The 18,459-nt window shown below is 47.9% G+C and overlaps 9 protein-coding genes across 9 annotated transcripts; 6 read left to right on the top strand and 3 right to left on the bottom strand.

Annotated features, from left to right (window-relative positions):
* Positions 1-709: 709 nt before the first annotated feature.
* On the top strand, positions 710-2,708 carry BDR25DRAFT_335027 (inosine-5'-monophosphate dehydrogenase-like protein; the record flags this gene model as incomplete). The annotated part of the gene is made up of 3 exons (XM_033692977.1): positions 710-1,004; positions 1,058-1,366; positions 1,567-2,708. The coding sequence occupies exons 1-3, from the start codon at positions 818-820 to the stop codon at positions 2,706-2,708; spliced, it is 1,638 nt and encodes a 545-aa protein (XP_033545840.1). The 5' UTR covers positions 710-817.
* Positions 2,709-3,273: 565 nt separating this feature from the next.
* On the top strand, positions 3,274-4,487 carry BDR25DRAFT_229729 (uncharacterized protein; the record flags this gene model as incomplete). The annotated part of the gene is made up of 2 exons (XM_033685316.1): positions 3,274-3,347; positions 3,437-4,487. The coding sequence occupies 2 exons, from the start codon at positions 3,274-3,276 to the stop codon at positions 4,485-4,487; spliced, it is 1,125 nt and encodes a 374-aa protein (XP_033545839.1).
* Positions 4,488-5,984: 1,497 nt separating this feature from the next.
* Positions 5,985-8,246, top strand: BDR25DRAFT_356767 (uncharacterized protein; the record flags this gene model as incomplete). The annotated part of the gene is made up of 14 exons (XM_033695696.1): positions 5,985-6,029; positions 6,082-6,154; positions 6,186-6,286; positions 6,317-6,400; positions 6,461-6,502; positions 6,584-6,750; positions 6,819-7,062; positions 7,107-7,313; positions 7,361-7,440; positions 7,482-7,601; positions 7,669-7,732; positions 7,766-7,831; positions 7,881-8,081; positions 8,136-8,246. 14 exons carry the CDS (start codon positions 5,985-5,987, stop codon positions 8,244-8,246), a joined length of 1,605 nt encoding a protein of 534 aa, XP_033545838.1.
* An 801-nt stretch (positions 8,247-9,047) lies between these two features.
* BDR25DRAFT_315498 (uncharacterized protein) lies at positions 9,048-9,897 on the bottom strand (the record flags this gene model as incomplete). Its single annotated transcript, XM_033691529.1, has 3 exons — positions 9,048-9,260; positions 9,358-9,560; positions 9,594-9,897. The coding sequence occupies 3 exons, from the start codon at positions 9,895-9,897 to the stop codon at positions 9,048-9,050; spliced, it is 720 nt and encodes a 239-aa protein (XP_033545837.1).
* An 821-nt stretch (positions 9,898-10,718) lies between these two features.
* Positions 10,719-11,663, bottom strand: BDR25DRAFT_343840 (uncharacterized protein). Its single transcript, XM_033693868.1, has 2 exons — positions 11,201-11,663; positions 10,719-11,143 (listed from the first exon to the last, which is right to left on the bottom strand). The coding sequence occupies exons 1-2, from the start codon at positions 11,572-11,574 to the stop codon at positions 11,125-11,127; spliced, it is 393 nt and encodes a 130-aa protein (XP_033545836.1). The 5' UTR covers positions 11,575-11,663; the 3' UTR covers positions 10,719-11,124.
* Positions 11,664-11,759: 96 nt separating this feature from the next.
* Positions 11,760-12,924, top strand: BDR25DRAFT_50259 (uncharacterized protein). The gene is made up of 3 exons (XM_033698666.1): positions 11,760-12,112; positions 12,245-12,301; positions 12,352-12,924. Exons 1-3 carry the CDS (start codon positions 11,944-11,946, stop codon positions 12,885-12,887), a joined length of 762 nt encoding a protein of 253 aa, XP_033545835.1. The 5' UTR covers positions 11,760-11,943; the 3' UTR covers positions 12,888-12,924.
* A 614-nt stretch (positions 12,925-13,538) lies between these two features.
* Positions 13,539-14,704, bottom strand: BDR25DRAFT_315495 (uncharacterized protein; the record flags this gene model as incomplete). The annotated part of the gene is made up of 5 exons (XM_033691528.1): positions 13,539-13,816; positions 13,864-14,049; positions 14,098-14,164; positions 14,321-14,535; positions 14,668-14,704. 5 exons carry the CDS (start codon positions 14,702-14,704, stop codon positions 13,539-13,541), a joined length of 783 nt encoding a protein of 260 aa, XP_033545834.1.
* A 520-nt stretch (positions 14,705-15,224) lies between these two features.
* BDR25DRAFT_372146 (o-methyltransferas-like protein) lies at positions 15,225-16,808 on the top strand (the record flags this gene model as incomplete). Its single annotated transcript, XM_033697214.1, has 3 exons — positions 15,225-15,365; positions 15,413-16,003; positions 16,071-16,808. 3 exons carry the CDS (start codon positions 15,225-15,227, stop codon positions 16,413-16,415), a joined length of 1,077 nt encoding a protein of 358 aa, XP_033545833.1. The 3' UTR covers positions 16,416-16,808.
* A 641-nt stretch (positions 16,809-17,449) lies between these two features.
* On the top strand, positions 17,450-17,830 carry BDR25DRAFT_229810 (uncharacterized protein; the record flags this gene model as incomplete). The annotated part of the gene is made up of 1 exon (XM_033685318.1): positions 17,450-17,830. The coding sequence occupies one exon, from the start codon at positions 17,450-17,452 to the stop codon at positions 17,828-17,830; it is 381 nt and encodes a 126-aa protein (XP_033545832.1).
* Positions 17,831-18,459: the final 629 nt, after the last annotated feature.

Raw genomic sequence — 18,459 nt, 5'->3', positions numbered from 1 at the left:
AGACGGATGGAAGGCGCCTGCCTCGCATGTGCGTCCAAAAAGACCTCTGGAAAAGGTCGACAAAAGTCCGAGTGACCGGGGCGAGCAGCAGCGACCGCACAGCCAAAGAAAGTAATGAGGGATGTGAAATGGCGATAGTAGATTGGAGTTGCGGCGACATCAAGTGTGGCATTGAGCGGGCTTGGGTGTTGAAGAGGAGTGTTTACCATGACAGGGTTTGTTGTTGCCCCGTGCGACTGGCACGTGCCAAGGATCTCCCCGCCACAGCATCGACACCCGACCCGATGCATGATGCAAGAGAGCCTGCGACGACCAGATTGGACACGAAGCAAGCCAGAAGGCGTTGGAGGGGGGGTGGCCAACCGCCTGCAAAGATTTGCATTCTTTGGGCGGATAGATTCTGATATATTCCGTAGCCAAGTTGCTTTGGCATGCTAGCTTTCCCCTGGGCAAATCACGGAGACAATGGCATCTGGGACCGCTGCAAATCTCTGTGCTTTTGGTTGATACCACCATCGCCTCTTGCCTGTCGTGGCGCGATGTGCAGTGTGAGAAGTGCCGTTGACACGTCGAGTCTCGACCTAATAGAGACGTGCTACCCTCCCTCTCGTCACACTAAGTTAGTCACGTGATATCAATGCACGGACCATTCTCCGTTCCGCACAAAAACTTTTCGCGACCGTGGGACTTCTTGCTCTTGGGAAAAGCCCGCCACTTTTTCCCGGCCATAGCTTCGCCCTCGATCTGTGGTCTATTTTCTTCCGTCGTAGCCAAAACTTGCTTGTTTGTTTCTTTGGCAAGCCCTTTCATATTCGCAATGCCTATTCTCAAAGGCGAGTCCATGGCTGAGACCAGTCCCGAGGCCCTGGATTTCTCCAAAGCCCTCGACGTGCTCAAGAACGAGTACCCTGAGCGCGACGGGATCCACGTCAAAACGCTCCTTAATTCCAAGGTCAACGGAGGTCTGACATACAACGATTTCCTCATGGTTCCAGGATACATCGGTACCTCCTCAGAAAACCCCTCCTCGAGAATGGCTCTAAATGTATCAACTCAGGTTTCCCTGCCTCCGATGTCACCCTTGACACTCCAGTTACCAAGAGAATCACCCTCAAGACTCCCTTCGTCTCCTCCCCCATGGACACGGTGACTGAACACAACATGGCTATCCACCTCGCGCTCCTTGGTGGACTGGGTGTCATCCATCACAACTGCTCCGTGGACGAGCAAGCGGAGATGGTACGTAAGGTCAAGCGATTCGAGAACGGCTTCATTCTGGACCCTGTTGTTATCTCGCCGCAGACTACCGTCGCAGAGGCAAAGGCCTTGAAGGAGAAGTGGGGTTTCGGTGGCTTCCCCGTCACAGGTATGCATAATATGTTTCCTTGCGGCATTCTCGCTTTGACCGATTTTCTGTGATGATCAAACTTGCCCTTTTAACTTTCGTTCATCCGCAACGATTCCGTCGTGCTGTGGAACATTGGAGATTTCTGTCTGAAGAAAGCTTTGTTTGCCCCTTCGCTTTTCAGTGTCGCGACAAGCGCTAAGCTGACAAGCGCGATATAGAGAACGGCACCCTTCGTTCGAAGCTCGTTGGCATAATCACTCCACGTGATGTTCAGTTCCACGACAACCTGAATGATCCTGTTACTGCTGTCATGTCCACTGATCTGGTCACTGCTCGCCAGGGCATCGATCTCCATGAGGCCAACAACATCCTCAGCAAGTCCAAGAAGGGCAAGCTCCCCATCGTTGATGAATCGGGAAACCTCATTGCCTTGCTTTCTCGCTCCGACCTGATGAAGAATCTTCACTACCCGCTGGCCTCCAAACTCCCTCACTCGAAGCAGCTGATTTCCGCAGCCGCCATTGGCACTCGTCCCGAAGACAAGATTCGTCTTCAAAAGCTGGTCGATGCCGGCCTCGATATTGTCGTGCTTGACAGCAGCCAGGGCAACAGTATGTACCAAATCGAGATGATCAAGTATGTCAAGGAGAAGTACCCAGGCCTCGATGTGATTGGCGGAAACGTCGTCACCCGGGAGCAAGCCGCTTCTCTGATTGCTGCTGGAGTTGACGGCCTCCGCATTGGTATGGGCAGCGGAAGCGCTTGTATTACGCAGGAGGTCATGGCAGTTGGTCGGCCGCAAGCTACCTCAGTCTACAACGTCACCCAGTTTGCCAAGCGATTTGGTGTTCCTTGCATCGCTGATGGCGGAATTCAGAACGTCGGCCACATCGTCAAGGGTCTCGCTCTCGGTGCAACTACCGTCATGATGGGCGGTCTGCTTGCTGGCACCACCGAATCTCCCGGCCAATACTTCGTCAGCCGTGACGGTCAGCTCGTCAAGGCCTATCGTGGTATGGGGAGTATCGATGCCATGGAAGACAAGAAGGCAGGTGCTGGTAGCAAGAATGCAAAGGCAAGCAACGCTGGTACTGCCCGTTACTTCTCTGAGGGGGACCGCATCCTCGTCGCTCAGGGTGTTTCCGGATCCGTTCAGGATCGTGGCTCAATCACAAAGTTCGTCCCGTACCTGATGGCAGGCGTTCAACACTCTCTCCAGGACATTGGCGTTAAGAGCTTGACGGAGCTGAGAGAGGGTGTGGACAACGGCACGGTCAGGTTTGAGCTGAGAACCGCCAGCGCTCAGGCTGAGGGTAACGTGCATGGGTTGCACAGCTTCGATAAGAAGCTCTATTCGTAGATAAATATTCAGCATCCAAGAGGCGTTTTGGGAGGCTTGCTATATTATTCTAGATGCTCCAGTGGTTGATGGGATATGGGACTGATATTTACTGATTAGGCATAAAAGTAATGATACCATGCTTTGACGTTTATTTGCACAATGTTAAAGATCACATTCCTCTTGCCTTAATTTTAGCCTGCCGAGCGATATCTTAAAGTTTTAGTTGTGCTCGACTCTCGCTAACTTTGTCACGCACGTAGATGTCGAGATCCCTACCTCGGCATCTCAGGCTCCCCGCGTCATGATCGCTCACCAACCACCTGCCTGTCATCCATCATGGCCATCCCATGTCCCAGATTAAAACAACATTCTCTGGGTTACTATGCCAGTAACCCGTATTTCCTTTCCCCTCATCCAGGTTAATCGCGTCCAACAACTTAGACTCCTAAATTCATATAATCCAATTCTAGGAGCAACAACATTCCCTCCACGCCGACAACTCGCGCATCGTAGAGAGCTTAATTATCCTTCAATAGAGAGACCTAGATTACGCAATAAGATTGGGGGCTTGAATGCTCGTAAAATGAGTACACCAGCGGATCATACGCCGCTAGCTAAACCGCCCAAGATTCCTGCAGTCCCGAGTCCTAGTGCTAGGTCGGTTTCCCCGCCCCGTCCTTCACGACTCGCTCCCAAATCTACCTCCAGACCTGGCCAAAATTGAGCCCTAGCTAAAATATACCCAGTGTCCTCGTCATCTCCCCTACAAACCAAATTCTCCTCCTCCACCGGGTCCGCACATCCTCCTCCTTTGCCTCGGCGCACGTCTTCCCCGGCGGCGCGCTCTCTTCTACGCACGATGGTACTATACCCGGCGTTGACGACCCGATGAGGCATCAAGACGGGCCTGCATATCGAATGGCAGCGATACGGGAGACATTCGAAGAATCCGGGATCCTCCTAGCCAAGAGCAAGAAAACCGGGCGTCTGTACACCGAGATCTCCGACGAGGAACGAGAAGAAGGGCGACGAGGTGTCCATTCCGGAAAAGTGAAGTTTGTGGAGTTGTTGGAAAGATGGGGTGCGGAACCAGATGTAGCGGCACTGATACCATTTACCCGCTGGATCACCCCTCCGAATGTACCCAGGCGGTTTTCGACACAAATGTACATCTATTTCATTCCCCTAGGCTCCCTTTCCCCTACGAAAAGCAGATCATCTGGAACACCCCCAGGGTCGGGGTTAGAAGAGGAAGAAGAGATTTTCATTCCCAACCCAACGCACGATGGCGGGATCGAGCATACAGCAGCGCGGTTTCTGCCACCAAATAAATGGATAGATTTGGCGCGACAGAACCGGATTATCTTATTCCCGCCGCAATTCTTCCTCACCCTCATGTTAGCCCCGTATCTCGCGAGCACGGTCACAAGTCCGAGTTCTCCGATCCCAAGCACGCAGGAACTCCAGCTCGAGCGTGAAAGACTTCTCGATTTTCTCTGCACACCACGCGTTTATGAGGGGAAGGAGGAAGTTAGTTTCGCGGAGGCATGTATATCACCCCTCGTATTAGGAAAGGGAAAGTACGGCGACTTGCAGCAGGATGGTGTTGGGGGCGTGGGTATGGATACGGCTGTTCTGACACTGGACAAACCCGGAGAGGAGGTGGAGAAGCAGGGGAAGGAGCGGAGAGGAATTAAGGAGTGGATTATCACGACGAGGTTTAAGGGTGGGGGAACGAGGAATGTGGCTGTGTGGCGGAGGGAGGAGGTACTTGGGAGTTTGAAAGAAAAATTATAGGTGGAGACATTTATTGTTGAATTTAGACCTTTTAAGTACATATTTGTAGGTGTGTAGTCCGTTGTCCACACCACGGACTGACTGCAAACAAGAAAACCCGGAAATTTAAAGTGGCACGGAGACAAACAGGATAGAATCCCACAGACTAAGTAAAGATTGGTTGGTATAACCTTTCAGGGATAGCTTTGAATGGTTGCTCAAATTTGGATTCGGCGCCATCATGACCTCACCTCTCACTTTCTCCTCTATCCTCACTCAAGCTCAACGCTTCCTGCCCCTAAACCTGACTACGCATGCCAGATTTAGCCATCCGATGACGCAAAGACGATAAAATACTTTTGACCAGTTCCGAGCAGCGTCGAAACTGCGACGAGAGAACACTAGAAGGTATCATTACTTCACGCCGTAACGTACTTCATGGGCGAGTTGCTCACACACCTGAGTCGCTTACTTTTGCTAAGACCCCACCAAACTACTCTTCCTACACTAATGCATTCCCCACAACACTACTTAGACGTGCTAAAAGAATGTTAGATACAGCTTACACTCTAAGCTTTTAAATAAAACATAAAACTCTTAAAGAAATATACTATAGCTATATATAAAGTCCTATAAAAGATAATAAATAACTATAGCACTAGATAACCTTTACAAGCTAATTCTACAGCTAAATTATAAAGGCTAGGCAATAAAAAAAAGTAGGTGATTATTAAAACTATACTTAAGCTATATGCGCAAGGAATTTCCCCTTAGATAGTATTTATAGCTAATATAGCTAATTCTTTACACGCTAAGCATAATCTAGGCTATGTTTACATAAACTAGCCTAGTATGTTTATAAAGTGTTATTTAGAGCTTAAAGTAAAGTTTTAAGCGTAAGTATAGTTAAGAAATATCTAGCTAATTATAAACCCTATCTTGCTAAAGTTGTACATGTTATTATTCTAGATGCTATACTTAGCTTTAATATTCTTTATAAGGCTAAACCTGCCCTAAATTACCCTAGGACTCTTATAAAAGGCTCTCTTATAGTTATACTTACGCTTAAATGTTACTTTAAGCTCTAAATAACACTTTATAAACGTACTAGGCTAGTTTATGTAAACATAGCCTAGATTACGCTTAGCGCGCAAAGAATTAGCTATATTAGCTATAAATGCTATCTAAGGGGAAATTTCTTACACATATAGCTTAAGTATAGTCTTAATAATTACCTACTCCTTTTTATTACCTAGCCTTTGTAATTTAGCTGTAGAATTAGCTTGTAAAGGTTGTCTAGCGCTATAGTTATTTATTATCTTTTATAAGACTTTATATATAGCTATAGCATATTTCTTTAAAAGTTTTATGTCTTATTTAAAAGCTTAAAGTGTAAGCTGTATCTAACATTCTTTTAGCGCGTCTAAGTAGTGTTGTGGGGAATGCATTAGTGTAGGAAGGGTGGTTTAGTGGGGTCTTGGCAAAAGTAAGCGACTCGGGTGTGTGAGCAACTCGCCCATGAAGTACGTTACACCCTTCTCATCTCATGCAATGTCGCATTCTGTGTACTAATTACGCAATAATTTCCAAATTATAGAACCACCCAACACACGAGATGCCAAAGACAGCATCTATCCCGCCATTGCTAGTGGCTCCAGTGGATACTCAAAAACATACAGCTATCGAGTGTTGCCCCTTGCTCGCCTGAAGAAGAATAAGGGCTCGATGTTATCGAACTTCACAGTCACCACATAACGGCAACAGTTGTACGCCTCTGTTTTCGACTTTATGTGTACATATTTGGCTTTATCGCTGGGCACGTAGATATCTAATCTCGCGGGAAGCGGAAGGCGGTATCTCGGGATGTCCACGATTGTCATTACGACTTTCCCTCGTACTTAATCCGCGCACAATTTTTAGTCTCCCTGTTTCAAGTAAGAACTAGTTTCCCCTACCTTTAACATCTTTCGAATTTCTAAGATACAGGTTGCCAGGAGGATTTCACGAAAACGACGACTGGACTCGGACTTGCCACGGTTCTCGCCACTTTACTAGAGAGCATCTAGCGGATGCTTTGGCTTTCATCATGAAGCTTAGCTACTGAATTGTCTCGTTAGTGGATGAAGGCTTTTGGTAGTGGGTCAAGATCTACGTCCGTAAACCATCAGCATATCGTGAGCAGCAATAGACGTTCGGCCAGCGTAGATGCGACCCTCAATACACTCACAAATGATTTCTCTGCTCCACACTGCATCAATTCCACCACCAGCATAAGCACTGGACAGTAGGTGCATAATTATTTGCCCTTCTCACCTACTATCACCAGTTAGCTGTGGAGTCCTATTATGCTAGGTTGATAGAAATGAGAGCGGAAGTTTCCCTAACCCAATGGAACCAAGGAGGAGAGAAGGTTTTCCACAACATTCATATTCTGCATTCCTTCACTGAGATTACAAATTTCTCGAGACCCGAATGCTCAGGTCGACGCATGGAGAAGACCCTGCAAAGAATCAGAGAACTCGCATTAGGACCGAGCGGTGGGGACGAGGTGCAGCTGCAGCAATACTCGGGTTTGCAAGTAATCATCGGCTTTGCAGTACGTAGGCATTGCTTGATTGCTTTCCCACCACGTCGATAAAGATCTACCCTAGTATCGCCGTCACTTCCGCGGCTAAGATGGCCCATGATCGCGAATATCTATTTCGTAACTATGATCATCCGCACCAATCGCCCTCCTGTGCATCAGAAGACAATCAGTTACATAAAGGAAACTGCGTCCTTGTCGAATTCGCCTATGCGCCGAGTTCAAAAGGATATCAGAGAAATTTGTATCCATTTCATCATCCTGTGAGGCTTGGGTGGACCTACAAGAGGGCATCTTGCAGCGATGCAAGGAGACCGCTTCAGAGCCAGACAAAGTCTTCGAATATGAACTAGCAAAGCCGCCCAGGGTGATACAGATCAAGACGGCTATGTAAATACAACTCGTCACTATGCGGCGGATGATACTTTAAGGTATATAACCATACTTTCCGGACTTCTCTATAATACTTCCTCGATTTATCTATTGTTTCTCCACGGGCCCGGCTCTTTTAAACTTTCCCCAGCCTCGTGGACAGCACCTTTTCCCTACCAGTATTACAATTGCTGACGGTAGTAAGCTACCTCCTCAGGCTCCCCACTCTCTGTGGGGATATTTTAGTGAATCTACAGAGACGAAGGCTGTTAGACTTAACTGCCTCATAGAGCGTGCTAGGTCAATGGGCGTAGGATTTTGGTGGGGTTCATTTCGGACTTAGGAATCGTTCAACCAATTTGCACTGGAGATAGACGGATCAACTCTCAACGGCACCAAGCTTTATATGGTAAAGAGCGGCAAACTGCATGCTTAGAAGGTGGAGGAACATGAGGCAGATGCTTGACGTCTGGAGAATTGCAATACCGGAAGAGCAGCTAGATGCAACTTCATTACCAAACCCATCGCCCACGGAAAACAGCGCTATATCCGCTTTCTCTCTCACCACTTCATCTATGGGTCATCAAACTTCTCCGCCAGGTTCCACACCCTCAACCTCCAGCTTTCTCCCTACTCTGAACCTTGCCACCTTTATCTTCGTCTACTGCTGTCATACGGGCGGAATCATGGCCGCCCCTGCGGGATAATCAAAGGCTTTCGAAGAGCTCGAAAAGAGCACCTTGGAAGGCATCATGCCAGGCTTTCTGTTTGTACACAACCCGTTCAAACCATTCACTGAGCAGATTTCTCCACACATGGTATAATCGACATTAGGACATCTACGAGTCACAATAAGGCGCACCTATGGGAGTAGCTTTTCGCTGCAATAAGAGAGTTCTTCAATAAGAAGCCAGAGCTATGTGCTGAGGCAGATAATTTTTGACAAATTATGGGAATTCAGAGGAGGATGGGGGTCTGATGAGTCCCTTAGGCCATATGGTAATCGGAGGGCTTGCCATGAAACGGTTGTTAAGTAGAGTATACCTGAATAATATGGGAGTGCTGTTAACTACGAAGGTGAAAAACTGAAGATGATAAACGGAAACATGAAGGACGGAAGTGACTAAGTTTTGTATTGGAGAGGATGGAGCACCAGCAAAAATCAAGAAGTCCTCACTTAGGTTGCACTCACAATTGGCACCAGAAGACGTTTTATAAGTGGAGCTTCCATTTTTTTTTGGCTACCACACTTTAGTTGAGTCCCTCGATGCATGACGCCCATCACACTAATCCCTACCATATCGTCCTCCATAATCCGTTTCTATAGAAGATACGATCGTTTGAATTCGTTGCTAGAATAAGATATACTATTATTAGAATGAATGCCATTGTCAGATAGGAGATTTACTCTACACAGTGGCTGCTTTCCACGTCGTTCACCTCGCAACCCCTTCCTTATCAGTCACAAAAATTACACGTGACCTTGCAGTGTGGGTAAGCTTTTTTTGGGTCTATTTTATGATGGGTTGTTGAACCGTAGGAGCTGTCCCAGACATACAAGCTATACTACATGTCACTTTAAATATGGGTACCATTATTAAACCTAGAATACACAGCTCAACTCTCTATAGCATTCCTCTTGTTAACCCAGTCCACCAATTCCGGCACTGGTATGTTACCCCAAACGCGAGAATCCCCTGATGATAACTATTTTCAGTCTGGATATTATCATCCGCATTGCACATGACACTTTGTCTGAGAAATTCTATGCAATGCAAGGAATGGTCCATGTCAATTTCACGCTCGAAGCTTGGGGCCGGCTCCGAATTTTTGAGGGCCTGTATAATATCGTAGTCTTGGTAAAATTTCTTCCGGAGAGCATCCTATAGTCTGCGTGAGCTGGTTGTGTCAAATAATGGGTGGGTAAGAACATACTACACAGTGCAGTTGGTGAAATCCTGCAAACCCGGTTCTTTGGGGTCGAGAGTCTGGCCACTCGAATAGCCCGTGTTTATCCTTGGGATACAAGCTGACCCAAAGCTCATCGGTCTCTTGAGAAGGGGGTTGAATGTATGAGCGGTTTGAGATGAACGTTTCTTGAATTAGGTCGACTAAGACTGCGTCGTCACTAGTTCTTACTACGATTTTAGTCTTGACGCTTAGAAACTCACGTTGCAAAGGATGTGGTATCTTCTCTCCATGAACCATCACCATTCTCTGCTTCACACCCTGTGTTACTGAATCTCCACCACCGTTTGCAATTATCTTTTGTGCCGTTCGAGAAGCGAGGTATCCGGAGCTTGCTCCCGATATTATAGAAGTGCATATGGCAGCAAATGCGAGGAGAATGTAGAAAGTGCGTTGTGTACGTGGCGACGTATGCTTTTGGCGCCTTTCTTGAGATATTGGGAGAAGGTGTACTGATGCTTCGGAGGAGCCGTCTAGATAGTCTTCGTACTCCCTTTGTGGGAACATTTTGAGTAATACTTCTTAGAAGTAGAGAGAACAATGGAGGAGAGGTGAAATGCAGAACGTGACTAGATTTAGTGAATAATGTTGGAGTTGGGCCTCGACCTAGGTTGTCAACATTCGATCCACATGAGAAACACCAGGTTGACGAACATCTAGTAGAAGGGGTTTCCAGCAAGGGGATATCTTACCTATAGTCTCGCTTTTCAAATCCTGTGCCTTTTCCACGAATCTCCGATACCAGGTCCAGATCTATCTGCACACCTCGGTCAATTACGTCAACCAATGAACATGCTCACCCGTATCTCCATTCCTGGTTAGTTAGTCACTTATGCAGCCTACGCGGCCGCGATGAACCAAGGTGTCACAATGTATCGCACAGCCTTGTTGGACTTCCCCCAGCTCCATATGAACCAATATTCGCATGTAGAAATACCTCGGCACTGTGGAACTGGCGTCCCGATATGCAGGTGGTTTCGCCGACCGAAACCCGCGGTAAACCTCGGGGAATTAGAACGTTACATCGCGCTCCACAATTGCTTGATCGAGCTTGATCTTGATTCATCGAAGGCAGAAGATATTCGGAGGGGTCATAGAGGGGTTGTGTTGGAGTCCAGCAGATTCAATGTATTGCAAAAGGCGAGGAAGGGGTTCTGGTCTTGGTTGGGTACGAGCACTTCGATCGTAGGTATTAATTCAAAGGATGGGGGTTTGAGGGGTTTGGAGTGTGTGTCAAGGTTTAACTCATTTAATTTTATATCACTGCTTAAAGCTAAAATGACGGTAATGAGAAGGAAATAAGAAACAAGTAACATGGTTCAAAGATTCTAACACATGTGCAGCACCATAGCTCGTCCTTATAAAGTGTGGCTAGATAGACTACCACGCCTTACCTGCACTGACTGTCTTTATTCATGAAAGACAATTTAATATTCCATAAAGAAAGCTCTTCTAGTTGACAGATTAAGATATGATTCCGACCTGCATCTAACCGAGATATCTAGCCGAATCCAATTTTCTAAAAGTCGATTACCAAAAAATGAAGTACGCCACAGGCACCTTTCTCATAACTTCATGAAAACGAACTCCCGGGACCCAAACTCTCACGCTTAGAACTATTCTGCGTAGAGCTTCTCCTCGGGGTAGATAATAGAGTCATCGGCGTCAGATTTTGCGTCGGCGGCTCGCTTGTACTCCTCGGCGTAGAGCTTTTCTTCGGGGTAGACGATTGCGTCATCGCTGTCGAGAGCTTCTGGTGTTATGGCACATGAATTGGGGTTGCAGTGAATCCAGGGTGCGAGGAGCTTACTTCGCTTGACTACATCGATGCGTGTGTTTGTGTTTGTGTTTGTGTTTGTTACCGGAGCGGCTATAGAGAGGGCGCCGAAGAAGAGCGTGATGATGGTGGAAGGTTGCATTGTGAAGTTGAGTGCAATACTTGGCAAAATGAGAGATATATGTGTTGTTTTGTATCTTGTCTTCGGAAAGCAAAATGAAGCTAAATTCCTTGAGATGATGTTTTGATGAAGGTGGGTGAAAATTGAAATCTTGACGGTGTGAAGTCAAGGGATTATTTAAGGATGAGGGGGGATGTTGAAGAGATAAGGGCTTCTCAAAGACATGAATAGCGGATTTCCTAGTGTAGCTTTGTCGGGTCGATCTGACCCTTAAAAGATACGCCATTAATGGTCCCTCGGAGAAGGTACACGTCCGTTCGCAACACTGGCTTGTTTCTGATATAGATTTTGAGAGGGACAGCTCGTGGTTCGAATTTAGGCCTAGGCTCAGGTCGGTCCATTCTTGCCAAATGGTGCTAGTGTTGGATGCCTTTGAAAATTCTCAGCCTACGTAGTATGGTAACATCTGGTCCCCATGACCGGAAACATTGGTGGAATCGTGACCGGAAACACCGGACAGGGTGGGCACATATCTGGTTACATACGATCCTGGGCCTAGTGCTTGAAAGAAGGAACCAGGATACCGTGGGAAACTAGAGACCTATTGTGGGATCGAATCTACTTGGACCGGTGGACGAAGAAGCCCCACACCAACATGCAGGGTATGTCGAAAGGAAGTGCGCCCGCGCCCGGAATTCAGCACAGAGTAGTGATCCGTACGGTGGCTCTAAGCTTACGTCCAACAAGTGCGAAGGCCATATATTCCCAGCGTTCGAAAGTTTTTGTCACAGTGCCATCGCCAGTTACAATGGAAAAGCTTAAGGGTAACGAAGAAGAGGATTTCCTCCTTCAGGGATCAAGCGGCGGTATTCTAAAGAAACCAAAGACCCTGCAAAAATTGAGCCGAAAATTTGCAATTTGGATGCATATCTCACTAATACTTGTCTACACGGCAGTCAGTGTTACGATCATCTGTTCTTTCCTTCCTGCTTCTTCAGAAGAACGACGAAATGGTACGTATCCTCACTCCCAACCTTCTTGTGTCTCCCTGAATGCTAGTTAGTCCTTAGTGGTTTGACCCTTACTCACCACTACATCCAATATCCCTTCCTCTGCGAAAGCCCCTACATTGGTGACCCCAACCCTTCGGTCGACACAGCCTGGCACATCCTACTGGCCAATATGTCTCTCCGCATTACTCTGTCTGAGCTCTCGACACACTCTCAAACGTCGGTGGGACTCCTAGGTGGCGGGTACCTAGCTTGGCTCGGCGTCTACCATGAACTCCACTGCATCAAATTCCTACGTCACGTCAACTACCGCGACCACTACTTTTCCAACGCAACCCAAGAAGAGCTGCGAGACATCCAAGTCCATGCAGATCATTGCTTGGATACATTACGAAATGCAGCTATGTGTCACTCGGACACCGAAAGCCTTACTACATTCGTGTGGGAGCTTGGACGCGAGAAGCCGTTGCTGTCTCCACAAAGGCCCTTTCATCGGTGCGTCGATTGGGAGGGATTCGTAGAAAGTATCGTGGACCGGGTTGTGAGTGAGGAGGAGATGGGCCGATTGAGGAATCCGCTTGGTGGTTGATGGATGTTGAAGGCTGCTGGGATTTCGGAGACCGAAGAGAGAGCGGGGTAGAGTGTGGGACGGAATGTGGGTTGAGATGATCTTAAGCTGTTTTGGCTCCAAGTAGTGGGGCAAATCCTTGCAACTCCCTCTGAGATCGACAAGGGCTATGATGTTTATTTGCACAGCACGTGCCCGGAAGCATCCCTTTCTATTCCGAAGCTTACGCACGCCCATGATCGTAACGCCTGCTGAAGAACTTCCCTCATCTGTGGACACCTTTAGAACCTCTAGCGTCTGTGACTAAGATTTATTTCCGGAAGCTGAAGAAGGGTTCACTGCCTGATTCTCTGACGTTCAGCTGAGAGATCGATGTTGCAAAGATCTGGGACGCTTTGCTGTGCCCTGCCCACTCTTCGATTTGCTACTTGTTGGACCGGGGAATCTCTACGATCGGCGCGGTCGACCCAATAATTTTGATGCTCTCAGATTAGACTTTTCGCAGGTAGCGAACATGCTGCCTTCTACCGTGGATGATCTCATGCAAGCTGACAGACTAGAAGGCCACAAGGCCCCAGGAATAATCAAAGTGAACATTGATTGCTCGCAGTTTAAGACTACATAAAGTATTGCAGCCACGTCAATCCCTAGATTGCCTTAACTATCGCTTTCTCAAGGCAGGTCCACTGAGACCTGTGTTGCACTCAAATCAGAGAAACTCGGCTTCACAAACGGGCCTGTAGACTCTACGCTTGGAGGAATGGAATCTCCAGAGTCTTTAATCGCCCGCGCGAGATAAGAGTGCGTAGTAGACTTCCCAGTAGCCCAACTGAAGAGGCGGTTGTCCGAGATAAAACGATCGTAAAGAGGCTTCATGGGTAGAATGCTTCCGCAAGCCAAGACAACGAAGTTTTCAGCGCCGCTCCAGACGACTAGATCGTACGTGTCCCCTGTGGCCATCAGCAGGTGTTGATGGAAAGATCGAAGATGGACCTACAGGTAATATCTGAACGGGCAGTGAGAGAAGCTAGATAGGTGATCTTGACAATCCCAACAGCAGCAGCGAACAACCCGAGACCCATCAGAATACAGAGTGCGATACGTCGTCTAGAAGGCATATTTAGGGTTGCAATGAGGCTACTCGGCAGCAAGCCTAGTATGACATCAGCTGTAACGTTGATAGCTAATGGAGGTTAGCACCAAGTTATTACAGCAGGAAGCATAAACGTACATCCCTGGAAGATGGAGAAGTTTTTCTGAACATTCGGATCCCAGCATTTACTATGAACCCTGTGGTCCTAAAGTGCTCGAGCAGGGCTGCACTGGACATATGTGAAGATGGCATCCAGTGTATTCGTCATTAGAAGAACGACCATTACGGCCCAAATAACAGGAAATTGCCAGTTCCTCTAGCCATTGATAGGTCGAACAATCCGGTTGAGGAGGAGACCAACGGAAAGCTTGGGGGGAATAAAGGCCAGAATACCAAAGCACTGCATGATGTAATTCCATTTGATAGCCTCCATTATCTCAGGAGGCGTGAGAGTAGCGAGGTGCTTGAAGCCTCCGATCAATGCTGCATGCGTGCAAATTCCGGCAAGCGCAATTTGCATGACCTGCCCTTCATTTAGAACATGGTTAACGTATCCGCGAGAGAGAAATACTAAAGCTAGAATTATCATGTAGTCATCTGCACTAATGGTGGAGCTCAGCTTTCGAGCGTACACTCTCAGTGAGACGACCACGATGGCGGCCCCAGCCAATGCCCAAAAGATGGCAATAACGGCTCCACCTCAATCACCTTCAACCTTCTGGACTTGTGGATCTTGAGAAGTCATGGCCTTCGAAGAACTGAAGAGTGTTCAGGAATGTTGAGAGAAAACCGATAATGGTAGATAGTCGACCAGATACGCCCAACTGGATATACACCGGAATTATATTGCTTAGCCTAGGTCGAAATGTTAGGTACCTTAGCGGGCGGACTTCGTGTCCAGGTAACGGTGCGCCCCATAAAACCAGGCAGGATAAACGGGTCTCAACCACAACCCTACCCATGTGCCTACAGTTGGTAAATCCGTTTGACTAAATGCAGTACACGGTGGTGTTAGGTTTGCATGCAGGGATCCACCATGTCGCCGCTATGGGTGTCTGTGCTTAGCCAGACCTAGAAAGGGACGCGGGATATGACTTTCACCTGTATTCCCCAACTGGTGCATGCCTAATCCGGGAATCAGCTCTACGTAACGGAACACAAAAGCCCCGCAAGCGTTTTTGACCTTACAACTATTAAGTCCCCGTCATAAGAGGGGGATAAACTACGTTTTCTGTTCCACGAAAGGCGTTCGGGAAGCGATTCACATGGAAACTCTTATCGAGAAAGTAAGGCAAGAAGCTGCGCAAGTTGACGAGGCAGGAAGGAAGAAGCTGCTGAATCAGCTACGGGACCTTCAGTATGAGGTTGAGAAGCCGGAGGATACTATGCAGAGAATAATTCACCTAGTGGGTTGTGTATCAGCTATTCAAGCGCGAGTGCTAACTTCAAGAAGCATCTCGTTCTCGCCACGATCCGCATGGCCCTAGATCTCGACATCTTCTCCCTCCTCACCTCCGTGGCACACCCCCTGACACTTGCACAGCTGTGCGAAAGCACGAAAACTGATGATATCCTTCTTGGCCGCGTTCTACGACTCCTCTCATCCTTGGGCTACATCAAAGAGACATTAGCGAACACCTTCGCAGCGACACCTCTCTGCCACACTTTGTCTGTGCCTGAAATCCGCGCTGGCGTCTATCGCAACTACGATGTCTTCGGCCCAGTATACCAGGAGCTCCCGTTCTTCCTTAAGAGGAACGGATACCAGAACGTGACGAGCCTCACCGACGGTATATTCCAAGCAGCTTGGAAAACCAAGGATCCATTGTTCACCTGGCTACACAAGCATCCGCGAGAAACCGTAAACTTCAACCTCTTTATGAAAGCTCAGCGGTCATCGACCCCGAATTGTTTTGAGTTCTACCCCATCGAGGAGGAATGCAGGGACTGGCCTGCTGATCGCGCGGTTTTCGTCGATGTCGGTGGTGGCGCAGGACACCAGTGCAACAATTTCCGGTCCAAATTCCCGCAGCTCCCTGGAAAGGTCATCCTGCAAGATCTCGAGAAGCCCATCGAAGAAGCACGGTCTCTCGTTTCCGCGGGCGTCGAAGGTCCACGATTTCGTTACCCCTCAGCCAGTCGAAGGTGCTAAATACTATTACCTTCGGGCAATCCTCCATGACCACTCCGAGGAATCGGTGAAGATCTTGAAGAATCTGGTGCCGGTCATGGGACCCGAGAGCGTTATCCTGCTGGATGAGATGGCCCTGCCAAATGAAAACATTGATTGGTTTGCGACGCAGACGGATATCACAATGATGTGTGGCTTTGGAAGTATGGAAAGGACCGTTGAACAGTGGGGGAACTTGCTGAAGAGGGTAGGGCTGAGGATTGAGAAATTGGTGACGTATACTTGGAGCTTCCGGTTGAGCATAATCAAGGTTGTAAAGAAGTGAAAGCTAGCGGGAGTTGTGGGGCGGGAAGGTTCAAGAAAACGGCAAAAGACAGAAGAAAACTTCCGACTCGCCCTCCCCCCAGATGCGGGTTCAAAGTGATGCTTGATGATGACAACCTATCAGCTCTGATTGAGATAAGACTGGATATCAATTTGTGAACGTCAGGCTGTGTGGAGCCTGTCACGAGGCACTTCGGAGTCCGAATGGGGTCGCAGCTCACCAAAGTTCAAGGTGCGGAAATCTGCCCACGATCGAACGCGTTTTGTGGAGAGTCTGGCTCTCCTTCGTCAGCGCCATGGAGCGCCACAATTGCCAGCTTTGGGAGGGAAACCTTCCGAAGCGAAGCGAGTTAATCTCCTTTTTGATTTTGGGAAACTAGATGCAGGAGTTCAGGATACTCAGATTTGAAAGATGTAAGGAGCGTTGCGAAACGAATTTGGCCAAAAAGCAAGGAATCGAAGCCCGTGCACAGCCTGTGAAGATCATGGCCGTCATGAAACTCAGCTCTCTAACTCCAACACACACTTTCCTACTTGGTCGAAATCATCATCCATCATCGTGACTCCATGAGGCCGAATAATCGCGTTCAGGCGCCTTCTCCACTCAGTTTTCAACCTTTGGCTTGCTTGGCGAGCTCGACTTTATTGATTCTTAAAAAAGCAACATGCGGCTGAGCACGACACTAATGACCCGCGCCCTCAGCGAGCTGCAAAAGTCCAGAGGCTATTAAATCTCAACACTGCAAACATACGCTTTGCCGTGCGACTATATACTATATCATCATGTTAGCCATGGAAACCAGCCACCATACCTCCGGAAATCAACCTCTATCAAAGAAACCCTCTTCACTGTGGCGGAGATTCTCCCGACGAGAGTCACGGAGTGGTAAGAAGCCGACAAAATCCTCCGTCGAAGATCTGCGACCGACGAAGCCCACGGAACCGACCAAAACGTCGAATAAAATAATCATCGCACATTGGCAAGACTTCTCGGTTCCAAGCAAGCGTTCCGATATGCGAGTTATCAAGTCTGACATGGCAACGACTCCTTTTCCTGCGAATTTGAGAGATGTACACACGGTGGCATGGAATGTCTTCCTGGACCCGGACCAAGTTTATAGTCTGTTCATGGGATTCCGCCCTGAGCGCATGGAGGAAAAGTGGTTCATCTACTCGGAAGGGCCTGATCTGTCGGGAAAGCTGAAGGTGCACTTCCACCGGAGCTGGACGGGACACAAGATTGCGGAGTTGTTTGTTCTGATAGACCTGAAAGGAGAAGGAGCTGGAAAGATAGTGGGGATAAAATGGAATGGGAGCGAACAAACGAACGGAATGGACGAAGAGGAGGCGAAATACATGATTTCGACTACTTGCGCTTGGGTGTTGGGCGTGAATTTTGAAGAGGCCACAATATGATTATTATTCAAGGAGATTTATATGTATATTAGATCAGAGACAAGTCTTGAGTGTTGGAACTTGTTTGGTGCCCTGGAGTCAGGTCCCTCGTTAGACGAGGTTTGTATGTTTTTGTGCAGCCTTCGCTTTTTGGGAATGCCTATCGACCTTTCATATCTATCCATATCGCACGCTACGCGTCGCTGAGTAATGTTTCTACAACCCTCCTTGCCTTTCTTAGATTGGGTTTTTTATGAGGCAGGAGGGAGTAGTGTGGTGTAGCGAGTATTCGTAGTATTTCCTGACGCTCACTTAGAGTTGGGTGTTTAGGGAGATAATATTGCTTTTGGAGTCCTTCTAATTCGCAGCACATAGACGCTGCTTATTGTTTGCAATTTATATTAAATCTTAATTCTATAGGGAACAGTAAGACATTCCAGCACTCTCTCGGCCGGTATGACCCCAGCAGCTTCCGGAAAGTATATACCTCGCTCTAGTTATGTATACGGCCATAGTCAGCAATCGTGGCAACTCAAGCCCACCCAAAGGCGAGTATCTGAACTCTACTTCGAGGCTCGTACTGGCGTATTGAGGCTTACGTGAAAGAGGTCACATGGCCAACAAAGCCCATATCACTTATTTAATCAGCA

The sequence above is a fragment of the Lindgomyces ingoldianus genome (assembly GCF_010093535.1).
Source record: "Lindgomyces ingoldianus strain ATCC 200398 unplaced genomic scaffold BDR25scaffold_22, whole genome shotgun sequence".
NCBI lineage: Eukaryota > Fungi > Ascomycota > Dothideomycetes > Pleosporales > Lindgomycetaceae > Lindgomyces > Lindgomyces ingoldianus.
The sequence above is the reverse complement of the archived record's forward strand: the minus strand, read 5'-3'. Positions and strand labels throughout refer to the sequence as shown.

Coding starts and splice junctions, on each gene's coding strand:
- BDR25DRAFT_343840 (XM_033693868.1), bottom strand. CDS start 11,574: ATGGCGTATCTTTTAAGGGTCAGATCGACCCGACAAAGCTACACTAGG.
- BDR25DRAFT_50259 (XM_033698666.1), top strand. CDS start 11,944: ATGCAGGGTATGTCGAAAGGAAGTGCGCCCGCGCCCGGAATTCAGCAC. Junction 12,113..12,244: donor TACAATGGAAAAGCTTAAGG/GTAACGAAGAAG, acceptor TCTACACGGCAG/TCAGTGTTACGATCATCTGT. Junction 12,302..12,351: donor TTCAGAAGAACGACGAAATG/GTACGTATCCTC, acceptor AATGCTAGTTAG/TCCTTAGTGGTTTGACCCTT.